The 14,083-nt window shown below is 36.8% G+C and overlaps 1 protein-coding gene across 5 annotated transcripts in view; it reads right to left on the reverse strand.

The window, feature by feature from the left end:
- Gel (Gelsolin) overlaps positions 1 to 14,083 on the reverse strand; it is a 534,558-nt gene that overhangs the window by 97,359 nt on the left and 423,116 nt on the right. For all 5 annotated transcript variants that reach the window (XR_008407326.2, XM_053779357.2, XM_053779356.2 and 2 more), the window contains exons 9-10: positions 6,945 to 7,038; positions 6,427 to 6,588 (exon numbers count right to left, since the gene is read on the reverse strand). Coding sequence is in view for 4 of the 5 variants with exons in the window: in XM_053779357.2 (XP_053635332.1) it covers positions 6,427 to 6,588; positions 6,945 to 7,038 (256 nt within the window). In the remaining variant the exon portion in view is untranslated. The remainder of the gene's footprint in view (positions 1 to 6,426; positions 6,589 to 6,944; positions 7,039 to 14,083) is intronic.

Below are 14,083 nucleotides of genomic sequence, written 5' to 3' on the forward strand. Positions count from 1 at the left end.
TTATTAAAACCAAAAAATAGATGATTTACGGTTATGCAATACTGTAATAATTGTATAAATAATATTACCACATTTGTGAACGTATATTAGACCCACCAGCTGGGGTGTATTAGACGTGTGGGATCATTTGTTTACTCTTGAACATCGACACAAATTTAACATTTCTGCTATTTTGAGCTCAGTTTCAACCCATTTCCATTACTAAAACCAATCAAAATCATCTCCATTTCTGTAACAAATCTTCCATTCTATCAAATGAGACCAAGAAATCGCAAATACTACTATAAAAAACGTACGAAAAAACACTGCAAAGTCGCTGTTTTAATCGAAAATTATGGTCTCAGTTTTTTTTCTCACATTATGCACTGTGTATTGCAGGATTTGTTTAATGTGGTGCACACATACCACATAGATGTATTCTCTCATATCTAGGCCCAAATTTACCGCTCACAGCTTATCAGAGTGAGCTGAGCTCATGGCGTAGATCTACAGTTTGGACCCTCAACGTCTAGCCGTAGATCTACGGCACAGACCCTCAAAGGGTTAACGATGGAGTCCCATTCCTAAGATCATGTCGGTAAACTAATTCATTGCTAAGCAAGGAGCATACTATAATGGCAGTGGGTTTGTGTCAACCATCTTTAGCCCTTTGACTGTCGCGGCCGTATATATACGTCTTACGAGATACCGTGTTTGACGTACATATACTCATAAATTCTAGCGGCTTCAAATCAAGCAGGAGAAAGCTGGTAGGCCCACATGTGAGAGAATGAGTCTGTGTGGTCAGTGTGCACCATATAAAAAAAATCTTGGAGCACGCAGTGCATAATGAGAAAAAAAAACTCCGACCGTTTTTTTTAATTAAAATGCCAACTTTGTGGTCTATTTTCGTATAGTATTTATGGTTGTATTCTCGTTTTCTTGGTCTCATTTGATAGAATGAAAAACATATTATAGAAATAGAGGTGATTTTGATTGATTTTACTATAAAAAGAACCTGGAAATGGAGCTCAAATTAGGGTAAATGTTTGATTTTTGCCGATGTTCAAAAGTAAACAAATGATGTCATTGTCCAATAAATGTCCAACTAGCCATTCTAATATGCAGTCATGAATGGGTTGATGTTATTTATACAATTATTACAGTATTGCAGTAGTCTGCATAATAGTAAGTCTTCTATTGCTTGTTTGAATAAAAATTCAAAATAGAAAGCAAGAGTAATATCAGAGGAGCCTGGAGACATGACTGTTGAACAAAGAAAATGTTATTTTAGAGCCAGGAATGTCTGCATTATTCATTCTGGACCTTATTTTGAAATTGTCATATTTTTTAATTTTTGTGAAATTGGCCAAATTGCAAATTTCTGACCACATTATTGGGTAGTTGAAATCGGTAAATGGGCAGTTTCTTGTACTCAATCGATAGAAAAAACGGAGTTCTAAAGAAATAGCTACGAGTTTGGTTGACTGGAACAACAGAATTAGCCGAAAATAGGGCTCGAATTGGGCAAAATCGCCGATTTGTAAATATCGCCGAGGTCGCTAAATTCGCGAGAGCGTAATTCCGTCAGTTTTCCATCAAATTTTGTTTTTTTTTGGTGTCATTACAATTGGGAAAAGATTCTCTATCATTTCATAAGAAAAAATAATTTTTTTTTTTAACCCTTTGACTGTCACAACCCCCAATCCTGAGGTGTCTCCTGGTGTCACAAAATTTAAAAAAAAAAATTATTTTTTCTTATGAAATGATAGAGAATCTTTTCCCGATTGTAATGACACCAAAAAAAATGAAATTTGATGGAAAACTGATGGAATTATGCTCTCGTGAAGTTAGTGACCTCTGGACTGTTTAGAAATCGGCGATTTCGCCCACTTTGAGCCCTATTTTCGGCTAATTCTATTGTTCCAGTCGCCCAAACTCATAGCTATTTCTTTAGAACTCCATTTTTTCTATCGATTGAGTACAAGAAACTGCCCATTTACCGATTTCAACTATCTAATAATGTGGTCAGAAATTTGCAATTTGGCCAATTTCACGAAAACTAAAAAAATATGACAATTTCAAAATAAGGTCCAGAATGAACAATGCAGACATTCCTGGCTCTAAAATAACATTTTCTTTGTTCAGCAGTCATGTCTCCAGGCCCCTCTGATATTACTCTTGCTTTTTATTTTGAATTTTTATTCAAACAAAAAATAGAAGACTTACTATTATGCAGACTACTGCAATACTGTAATAATTGTATAAATAACATCAACCCATTCATGACTGCATATTAGAATGGCTAGTTGGACATTTATTGGACAATGACATCATTTGTTTACTTTTGAACATTGGCAAAAATCAAACATTTCCCCTACTTTGAGCTCCATTTCTAGGTTCTTTTTATAGTAAAATCAATCAAAATCACCTCTATTTCTATAATATGTTTTTCATTCTATCAAATGAGACCAAGAAAACGAGAATACAACCATAAATACTATACGAAAATAGACCACAAAGTTGGCATTTTAATTAAAAAAAACGGTCGGAGTTTTTTTTTCTCATTATGCACTGCGTGCTCCAAGATTTTTTTTATATGGTGCACACTGACCACACAGACTCATTCTCTCACATGTGGGCCTACCAGCTTTCTCCTGCTTGATTTGAAGCCGCTAGAATTTATGAGTATATGTACGCCAAACACGGTACCTCGTAAGACGTATATATACAGCCGCGACAGTCAAAGAGTTAAATTTTGCGACACCAGGAGACACCTCAGGATTGGGGGTTGCGACAGTCAAGGGGTTAATATTGTTTTAATGTCACCTTTGCACCATTCATAACATTTTTAGTATATTTTTAAATGTTTATACAATAGTGTACTGTATAGTGTAATAAACAGAATAGAGAAAATCAGCTCTATTATACATTATTTATGTATGCATGCTGGTCAGAGAGCCCGTCATTAGTCCGAGTCATCGGTAAATGAGTACGTCGCTAAGTGAGGAGAGGCTGTATAAGCAATGCAGCATATACACAGATTCTTATAGAATCCTATGTTTAAAATAGACTAGTATTGCCATATATTTAACGACAAGAAATGATGAAATGTTGAGTGAATGCGTGGGGAGTTTTGAATAAAGTGTGAGAGTAATGGTGGTTGGGGATTTCAATGCTAAAGTGGGTAAAAATGTTATGGAAGGAGTAGTAGGTAAATTTGGGGTGCCGGGGTTGTAAATGGGGAGCCTTTAATTGAGCTATGTGTAGAAAGAAATTTGGTAATAAGTAATACATATTTTATGAAAAAGAGGATAAATAAATATACAAGGTATGATGTAGCACGTAATGAAAGTAGTTTATTAGATTATGTATTGGTGGATAAAAGGTTGATGGGTAGGCTCCAGGATGTACATGTTTATAGAGGGGCAACTGATATATCGGATCATTATTTAGTTGTAGCTACAGTTAGAGTAAGAGGTAGATGGGAAAAGAGGAAGGTGGCAACAACAAGTAAGAGGGAGGTGAAAGTGTATAAACTAAGGGAGGAGGAAGTTCGGGTGAGATATAAGCGACTATTGGCAGAAAGGTGGGCTAGTGCAAAGATGAGTAGTGGGGGGGTTGAAGAGGGTTGGAATAGTTTTAAAAATGCAGTATTAGAATGTGGGGCAGAAGTTTGTGGTTATAGGAGGTTGGGGGCAGGAGGAAAGAGGAGTGATTGGTGGAATGATGAAGTAAAGGGTGTGATAAAAGAGAAAAAAGGTAGCTTATGAGAGGTTTTTACAAAGCAGAAGTGTTATAAGAAGAGCAGAGTATATGGAGAGTAAAAGAAAGGTAAAGAGAGTGGTGAGAGAGTGCAAAAGGAGAGCAGATGATAGAGTGGGAGAGGCACTGTCAAGAAATTTTAATGAAAATAAGAAAAAATTTTGGAGTGAGTTAAACAAGTTAAGAAAGCCTAGGGAAAATATGAATTTGTCAGTTAAAAACAGAGTAGGGGAGTTAGTAGATGGGGAGATGGAGGTATTGGGTAGATGGCGAGAATATTTTGAGGAACTTTTAAATGTTAAGGAAGAAACAGAGGCAGTAATTTCATGCACTGGTCAGGGAGGTATACCATCTTTTAGGAGTGAAGAAGAGCAGAATGTAAGTGTGGGGGAGGTACGTGAGGCATTACGTAAAATGAAAGGGGGTAAAGCAGCTGGAACTGATGGGATCATGACAGAAATGTTAAAAGCAGGGGGGGATATAGTGTTGGAGTGGTTGGTACTTTTGTTTAATAAATGTATGAAAGAGGGGAAGGTACCTAGGGATTGGCAGAGAGCATGTATAGTCCCTTTATATAAAGGGAAAGGGGACAAAAGAGACTGTAAAAATTATAGAGGAATAAGCTTACTGAGTATACCAGGAAAAGTGTACGGTAGGGTTATAATTGAAAGAATTAGAGGTAAGACAGAATGTAGGATTGCGGATGAACAAGGAGGTTTTAGAGTGGGTAGGGGATGTGTAGATCAGGTGTTTACATTGAAGCATATATGTGAACAGTATTTAGATAAAGATAGGGAAGTTTTTATTGCATTTATGGATTTAGAAAAGGCATATGATAGAGTGGATAGAGGAGCAATGTGGCAGATGTTGCAAGTATATGGAATAGGTGGTAAGTTATTAAATGCTGTAAAGAGTTTTTATGAGGATAGTGAGGCTCAGGTTAGGGTGTGTAGAAGAGAGGGAGACTACTTCCCGGTAAAAGTAGGTCTTAGACAGGGATGTGTAATGTCACCATGGTTGTTTAATATGTATTTATAGATGGGGTTGTTAAGGAAGTAAATGCTAGGGTGTTTGGGAGAGGGGTGGGATTAAATTATGGGGAATCAAATTCAAAATGGGAATTGACACAGTTACTTTTTGCTGATGATACTGTGCTTATGGGAGATTCTAAAGAAAAATTGCAAAGGTTAGTGGATGAGTTTGGGAATGTGTGTAAAGGTAGAAAGTTGAAAGTGAACATAGAAAAGAGTAAGGTGATGAGGGTGTCAAATGATTTAGATAAAGAAAAATTGGATATCAAATTGGGGAGGAGGAGTATGGAAGAAGTGAATGTTTTCAGATACTTGGGAGTTGACGTGTCGGCGGATGGATTTATGAAGGATAAGGTTAATCACAGAATTGATGAGGGAAAAAAGGTGAGTGGTGCGTTGAGGTATATGTGGAGTCAAAAAACATTATCTATGGAGGCAAAGAAGGGAATGTATGAAAGTATAGTAGTACCAACACTCTTATATGGGTGTGAAGCTTGGGTGGTAAATGCAGCAGCGAGGAGACGGTTGGAGGCAGTGGAGATGTCCTGTTTAAGGGCAATGTGTGGTGTAAATATTATGCAGAAAATTCGGAGTGTGGAAATTAGGAGAAGGTGTGGAGTTAATAAAAGTATTAGTCAGAGGGCAGAAGAGGGGTTGTTGAGGTGGTTTGGTCATTTAGAGAGAATGGATCAAAGTAGAATGACATGGAAAGCATATAAATCTATAGGGGAAGGAAGGCGGGGTAGGGGTCGTCCTCGAAAGGGTTGGAGAGAGGGGGTAAAGGAGGTTTTGTGGGTAAGGGGCTTGGACTTCCAGCAACCGTGCGTGAGCGTGTTAGATAGGAGTGAATGGAGACGAATGGTACTTGGGACCTGACGATCTGTTGGAGTGTGAGCAGGGTAATATTTAGTGAAGGGATTCAGGGAAACCGGTTATTTTCATATAGTCGGACTTGAGTCCTGGAAATGGGAAGTACAATGCCTGCACTTTAAAGGAGGGGTTTGGGATATTGGCAGTTTGGAGGGATATGTTGTGTATCTTTATGTGTATGCTTCTAGACTGTTGTATTCTGAGCACCTCTGCAAAAACAGTGATAATGTGTGAGTGTGGTGAAAGTGTTGAATGATGATGAAAGTATTTTCTTTTTTGGGGATTTTCTTTCTTTTTTGGGTCACCCTGCCTCGGTGGGAGACGGCCGACTTGTTGAAAAAAAAAAAAAAATGATAGTATTGCTCACAATGACTGCTATATAAAATATGTATAGTGAAATAAATAATTATAACTAATCATTCCATAAGGTGCAAATAGAAATAATGGACAGTCAATATATAAACAACTTAGGTCCCAGGATTGTTGAATAACTAAAATATTTAGATATCCAAAGTTAACAATGATTTTTTTTCCATGCAGCCTACAATTGGCTGTTAATTTGCCCACAACACTGTACGTGTATAATAATTAACATATCACATTTATTAAATCCTATTTTGTATTATTATATTGTAAAACTAAAGAACATAAAAATTTGATATAAAGCATTATAACACTGAAGAAATGAAAGTGTGGATCTTTGCAGGTTGAAAACAATAGGAAATGATCACTGGCTGTGTGTCAATAACTGGATCACTGACAAACTTCTCATAAGGCTAACCTGCAGACATCTGTCGCTGAGTGAATACACGACCAAAACCAATTTGTTCCTGTGGTTCCTTCCATGTCTTGAAGTAGGCTTTAAACACAGCTGGCTCTGCCTTTTCAACCACACGCTGGATGTTCATCCACTTAGGATATCCTTTCTGTTCCATATACTGAGCTAAAAAAAATAATTTTAATTGAAAACTTACTTGTGATTACATTTCAAGAATTAAATTCTTTCTTAAAAGATCCCACACTGAAACTATCAATGTAGAGCAATTAAAACAAATAGCAGTATTTGCATTTGAGGACAAGAGCTCTACTAAAACTTTTAGGCATAAAGAATTATAACATGCTGAATGTTGTTTTCAGTAAGAAAAACCTTTAGGTTATGGTACTACTGTACAAAAAAAAAAATTCAGCATATAGGGCACAAATTCTGTACTTTGCAAGATTTATGACAGCTGCTCAAAAAGAAATCACTCAACTCGAATGCAATTGTTCACCCTGTGTCGACACCATCACGACACTTACCTGCCATCTCCATACTTTTAATTTTTTCCTTCTTGCTGGAGGCACTGCCAATCCAGACATAGACGCCAACACCAGTGTCAAGAAGGAAGCAGTCCTAAAGAAACCAAAAATAAAATGATTTCTTTCCAAGATTTTTTTTTTTTACTCTGAAGGCAGATACCAGAGCATCCTTATTTTAGCCTCCAAAGTTTTTCTTCTACATGACATATAAACTATATATAGTAGGAAACATAACTTCAAAATTAGCTAACAGAGAGTGCTTTTATAAATAGTGGATAGATACCTATGAATGTCACTAACTTGTATAATTTTTCCTCCAGATGGAAGACACTCTTCATCACTTATATATTTGAAAGCACTGGATAACCCAAATGGGTTTAGTGCTATTTTTTGAATGTTATAATAAGTATAAATTTTAACCATTGTTGTTAATTCAAATTTTACTAAGCTTAAAAAATGTTTGTTTTAAAATAAACTTAATCTCAAAGCAAACTGACTTATGATCCAGAGTAAACTGTGCACTTCTTATTGTTATGAAATTCAAATATATTAGAAACAACAATGATTTTATATCTTTCTTTCTTTCAACACACCGGCCGTATCCCACCGAGGCGGGGTGGCCCAAAAGGAAAAAACGAAAGTTTCTCCTTTTACATTTAGTAATATATACAGGAGAAGAGGTTACTAGCCCCGTGCTCCCGGCATTTTAGTCGCCTCTTCCAACACGCATGGCTTACGGAGGAAGAATTCTGTTCCACTTCCCCATGGAGATAAGAGGAAATGAACAAGAATAAGAACTAGAAAGAAAATAGAAGAAAACCCAGAGGGGTGTGTATATATGTGCTTGTACATATATGTGTAGTGTGACCTAAGTGTAAGTAGAAGTACCAAGACATACCTGAAATCTTGCATGTTTATGAGACAGAAAAAAGGACATCAGCAATCCTACCATCATGTAATTGTTTTACATGATGGTAGGATTGCTGGTGTCCTTTTTTCTGTAATTGTTTTACATAATGGTAGGATTGTTGGTGTCCTTTTTTCTGTCTCATGAACATGCAAGATTTCAGGTATGTCTTGCTACTTCTACTTACACCTAGGTCACACTACACATACATGAACAAGCACATATATACATACCCCTCTGGGTTTTCTTCTATTTTCATTCTAGTTCTTATTCTTGCTTATTTCCTCTTATCTCCATGGGGAAGTGGAACAGAATTCTTCCTCCGTAAGCCAGGCGTGTTGTAAGAGGCGACTAAAATGCCGGGAGCAAGGGGCTGGTAACCCCTTCTCCTGTATAAATTACTAAATTTAAAAAGATAAACTTCTGTTTTTCTTTATGGGCCACCCTGCCTAAGTGGGATACGGCCGGTTTGTTGAAATATATATATATATATATATATATATATATATATATATATATATATATATATATATATATATATATATATATATATATATATATATATATATATATATATATATATATATATATATATATATACAGTGGACCCCCGGTTAACGATATTTTTTCACTCCAGAAGTATGTTCAGGTGCCAGTACTGACCGAATTTGTTCCCATAAGAAATATTGTGAAGTAGATTAGTCCATTTCAGACATAAATAACAAAAAGGCACAATACCGTGACTGGAACGATACACAAATAACCCGCACATAAAAGAGAGAAGCTTACGACGACGTTTCGGTCCGACTTGGACCATTGACAAAGTCACACTATTGTGTATTGTTCCATTTCAGACCCCCAAACATACACGTACAAACGCACTTACATAAATACACTTACATAATTGGTCACATTCGGAGGTAATCGTTATGCGGGGGTCCACTGTATATATATATATATATATATATATATATATATATATATATATATATATATATATATATATATATATATATATATATATATATATATATATATATATGTCGTGCCGAATATGTAAAACTGGTCAATTAGCAAGAACTCATTTAAAATTAAGTCCTTTCTAAAATTTTCTCTTATACGTTTAAAAATATATTTTTTTCATTAATGTTGATGTAAAAATTTATAATTTTGCACCAAAAGGAACTTAGAAAACTTACCTAACCTTATTATAACAAGAGCAATTTATTTTAGCCTAACCCAACTAAATATATTTTAGATTTGTTTACAACAATTTAATACTAAACAAACACAGTGAAATATATTTTTTTCGTTAGGTTCAGAATGATTTTGGCCTATATGGCAAGATGAGCGTTGCTATTTAAGCCAAGATGGCAAGTTCTGCCTATTCGGCATGACATTATATATATATATATATATATATATATATATATATATATATATATATATATATATATATATATATATATATATACAGTGGACCCCCGCATAGCGAACGCCTTGCATAGCGAACAATCCGCATAGCGGACGCTTTGTTCGCTAAAATTTTGCCCCGCATAGTGGACAAAAACCCGCTCAGCGGCCTTCGTCCGAGACGCGTCCAATGTGCGCCCTCAGCCAGCCTCACATGTGCCGCCCGTCCCATTGTTTACCAGCCAGCCTCCGCGGTAACATTCAAGCATACACTCGGAATATTTCGTATTATTACAGTGTTTTCGGTGCTGTTTCTGGAAAATAAGTGACCATGGGCCCCAAAAAAGCTTCTAGTGCCAACCCTACACCTCAAAGGGTAAGAATACCCATTGAAATGAAGAAAGAGATCATTGATAAGTATGAAAGTGGAGTACGTATCACCGACCTGGTCAGGTTGTACAAGAAACCAAAATCAACCATCTCTTCTATTGTGGGCAAGAAAACGGCAATCAAGGAAGCTGTTGTTGCCAAAGGTTTAACTGTGTTTTCGAAACAAAGATCGCAAGTGATGGAAGATGTTGAGAGACTCTTATTGGTGTGGATAAATGAAAAACAGCTAGCAGGAGATAGCGTCTCTCAAGCGATCATATGTGAAAAGGCTAGGAAGTTGCATGACGATTTAATTAAAAAAATGCCTGCAACTAGTGATGATGTGAGTGAATTTAAGGACAGCAAAGGTTGGTTTGAGAGATTTAAGAAGCGTAGTGGCATCCATAGTGTGATACGGCATGGTGAGGCTGCCAGTTCGGACCACAAAGCGGCTGAAAAATATGTGCATGAATTCAAGGAGTACATAGAAACTGAAGGACTGGAACCTGAACAAGTGTTTAATTGTGATGAAACAGGCCTGTTCTGGAAGAAAATGCCAAGCAGGACCTACATTACTCAGGAGGAAAAGGCACTCCCAGGACATAAGCCTATGAAAGACAGGCTTACTTTGTTGATGTGTGCCAATGCTAGTGGTGATTGCAAAGTTAAGCCTTTATTAGTGTATCACTCTGAAACTCCCAGAGCGTTCAGGCAAAAGAATGTCCTCAAGGATAATTTGTGTGTGCTGTGGAGGGCAAACAGTAAGGCATGGGTCACTAGGGAATTTTTCTATAACTGGTTACACCATGCATTTGCCCCCAATGTGAAAGATTACCTAACTGAAAAGAAATTAGAGCTTAAGTGCCTCCTGGTGTTAGACAATGCCCCTGGTCATCCTACAGACGTGGCAGAGCGACTTTATGGGGACATGAGCTTCATTAAGGTGAAGTTTTTGTCTCCTAATACCACTCCTCTCCTGCAGCCCATGGACCAGCAGGTCATTTCCAACTTCAAGAAACTGTACACAAAAGCTCTGTTTCAAAAGTGCTTTGAAGTGACCACAGACACTCGATTGACTCTAAAAGAGTTTTGGAAGGATCACTTTAATATCCTCAATTGTGTAAACCTTATAGGTAAGGCTTGGGAGGGAGTGACTAAGAGAACCTTGAACTCTGCTTGGAAGAAACTGTGGCCAGAATGTGTAGACAAAAGGGATTTTGAAGGGTTTGAGGCTAACCCTGAGAGGATTATGCCAGTTGAGGAATCCATTGTGGCATTGGGAAAGTCCTTGGGGTTGGAGGTTAGTGGGGAGGATGTGGAAGAGTTGGTGGAGGAGGACAATGAAGAACTAACCACTGATGAGCTGATAGATCAACTTCAAGAGCAAGAGGCCAGACCTGGGGAAACTGGTTCAAAGGAGGGGAGAGAGAAATTGAAGGAATTGCCTACTTCAAAGATTAAGGAAATGTGTGCAAAATGGCTTGAAGTGCAAACCTTTTTTGATGAAAATCACCCTCACACAGCTATTGCAAGCCGTGCTGGTGACTGTTACAATGACACTGTTGTGAACCACTTTAGACAAATCATAAAGGAACGAGAGGTACAGGCCACTATGGACAGATATGTTGTGCGAAAGAAGTCCAGTGACTCTGAAGCTGGTCCTAGTGGCATTAAAAGAAGAAGGGAAGTAACCCCAGAAAAGGACTTGCTACCTCAAGTCCTAATGGAAGGGGATTCCCCTTCTAAACACTAACACTCTCTCTTCCCTCCTCCCATCCCATCAATCATCACCAGATCTTCAATAAAAGTAAGTGTCATGTAATTGTGCATGCCTTTTTCAGTTTGTGTGTACTAAAATTAACATTTTTTTGTGGTAAAAAAAATTTTTTTTCATACTTTTGGGTGTCTTGCACGGATTAATTTTATTTCCATTATTTCTTATGGGGAAAATTAATTCGCATAGCGAACATTTCGCATAACGACCAGCCCTCTTGCACGGATTAAGTTCGCTATGCAGGGGTCCACTGTATATATATATATATATAAATATATATATATATATATAAATATATATATATATAAATATATATATAAATATATATATATATAAATATATATATAAATATATATATATATAAATATATATATATATATAAATATATATATATATATATATATATATATATATATATATATATATATATATATATATATATATATATATATATATATATATATATATATATATATATGTATTGGACAGACATTTCAATGTTGAAATAAAGCTATTACTTGTGTTTGAGTATTGAAAAAAATGCAGCCTCTCCTCACTTAGCAACATACTCGTTTACCGATGACTTGGACTTACAGCAGGCTCTCTGACCAGTATGCATACTTAAATAATGTATATTAGAGCTGATTGTAAGGGATGGATGGCGGGGTAGGGGTTGTCCTCGAAAAAGTTGGAAGGAGGGGGTAAAAGGAAGTTTTGTGGGCAAGGGGCTTGGACTTCCAGCAAGCATGCGTGAGCATGTTAGATAGGAGTGAATGGAGACGAATGATACTTGGGACCTGACGATCTGTTGGAGTGTGAGCAGGGTAATATTTAGTGAAGGGATTCAGGGAAACCGGTTATTTTCATATAGTCGGACTTGAGTCCTGGAAATGGGAAGTACAATGCCTGCACTTTAAAGGAGTGGTTTGGGATATTGGCAGTTTGGAGGGATATGTTGTGTATCTTTATACGTATATGCTTCTAAGCTGTTGTATTCTGAGCACCTCTGCAAAAGCAGTGATAATGTGTGAGTGTGGTGAAAGTGTTGAATGATAATGAAAGTATTTTATTTTTGGGGACTTTCTTTCTTGTTTGGGTCACCCTGCCTCGGTGGGAGATGGCCGACTTGTTAAGAAAAAACAAAAAAGATATATATATATATATATATATATATATATATATATATATATATATATATATATATATATATATATATATATATATATATATATATATATATATATATATATCTTTTTTGTTTTTTCTTAACAAGTCGGCCATCTCCCACCGAGGCAGGGTGACCCAAACAAGAAAGAAAGTCCCCAAAAATAAAATACTTTCATTATCATTCAACACTTTCACCTCACTCACACATAATCACTGTTTTTGCAGAGGTGCTCAGAACACAACAGCTTAGAAGCATATACCTATAAAGATACACAACATATCCCTCCAAACTGCTAATATCCCGAACCCCTCCTTTAGAGTGCAGGCATTGTACTTCCCATTTCCAGGACTCAAGTCTGGCTATATAAAAATAACCGGTTTCCCTGAATCCCTTCACTAAATATTACCCTGCTCACACTCCATCAGAGCGTTAGGTCCCAAATACCATTCGTCTCCATTCACTCCTATCTAACACTCTCATGCACACTTGCTGGAAGTCCAAGCCCCTCGCCCACAAAACTTCCTTTACCCCCACCCTCCAACCTTTTTGAGGACGACCCCTACCCTGCCTTCCTTCCCCTAAAGATTTATATGCTCTCCATGTCATTCTACTTTGATCCATTCTCTCTAAATGATGAAACCACCTCAACAACACAGCTCTACATAGGAGACAGTTAATCTTTGCTTGTTTCTTCTCTTTTTGGAATGCCTGACATTCTTATTCCTGTGTTTGAATCTAGAAATATTACAAAGTGATTCCATTATGTTCATCTGCAGCATGTTATTACACTCCACCAACACCTCCGTATCAGTGAAATGATTTCTGAAATTTCCTGTATAATGATTGTGTCATAACAATGCATTATTATCCCTGGTGTGCTCTGAATATCTATTCTGATACTGCTCTCTAATTAAACTTATCATACAAAGAGGGCCTCAAGCAAGACCAAAATAATTTATACTAAGACAAAGAATGAGGGGGAGACATGATCGAAGTGTATAAGTGGAAGATGGGTTTTAATAAAGGGGATATAAATAATCTCTTGAGGATGTCCCTTCAAGAGAGAACCCACAGTAATGGATTCAACTTAGATAAGTTTAGATGTAGAAAGGATGTAGGAAAGTACTGGTTTTGAAAAAAGGTAGTTCATGAGTGGAACTGTCTACCTAGTAAGATGACTGAAGCTAAAACCTTGGGTAGTTTCAAGTTTAGGTTGGATAAATACATGAGTGAAAGGGGTTGGATTTGAGTGGGATTTGCACATGAGTAAATAGATTTATCAAAACTCATTGTTAGGGCAGCACTGAAAGTAGGTTGGGCAAATATTCTGCTAGTGGGTTGGATTGTAAAGGACTTGCCCAGTATGAGCCAAAAGGCCTAATGCAGTGTTCCTTCTTTCTTATGTTCTTATAAGGACCTGCCTTGTATGGGCCAGTAGGCATTCTGCAGTGTTCCTCCATTCTTATGTTCTTATATTATACACTAGCAAACTATTAGAATGCTGACTA

The sequence above is a fragment of the Cherax quadricarinatus genome, chromosome 29 (genome assembly GCF_038502225.1).
Source record: "Cherax quadricarinatus isolate ZL_2023a chromosome 29, ASM3850222v1, whole genome shotgun sequence".
NCBI classification, from domain to species: Eukaryota; Metazoa; Arthropoda; class Malacostraca; order Decapoda; family Parastacidae; genus Cherax; species Cherax quadricarinatus.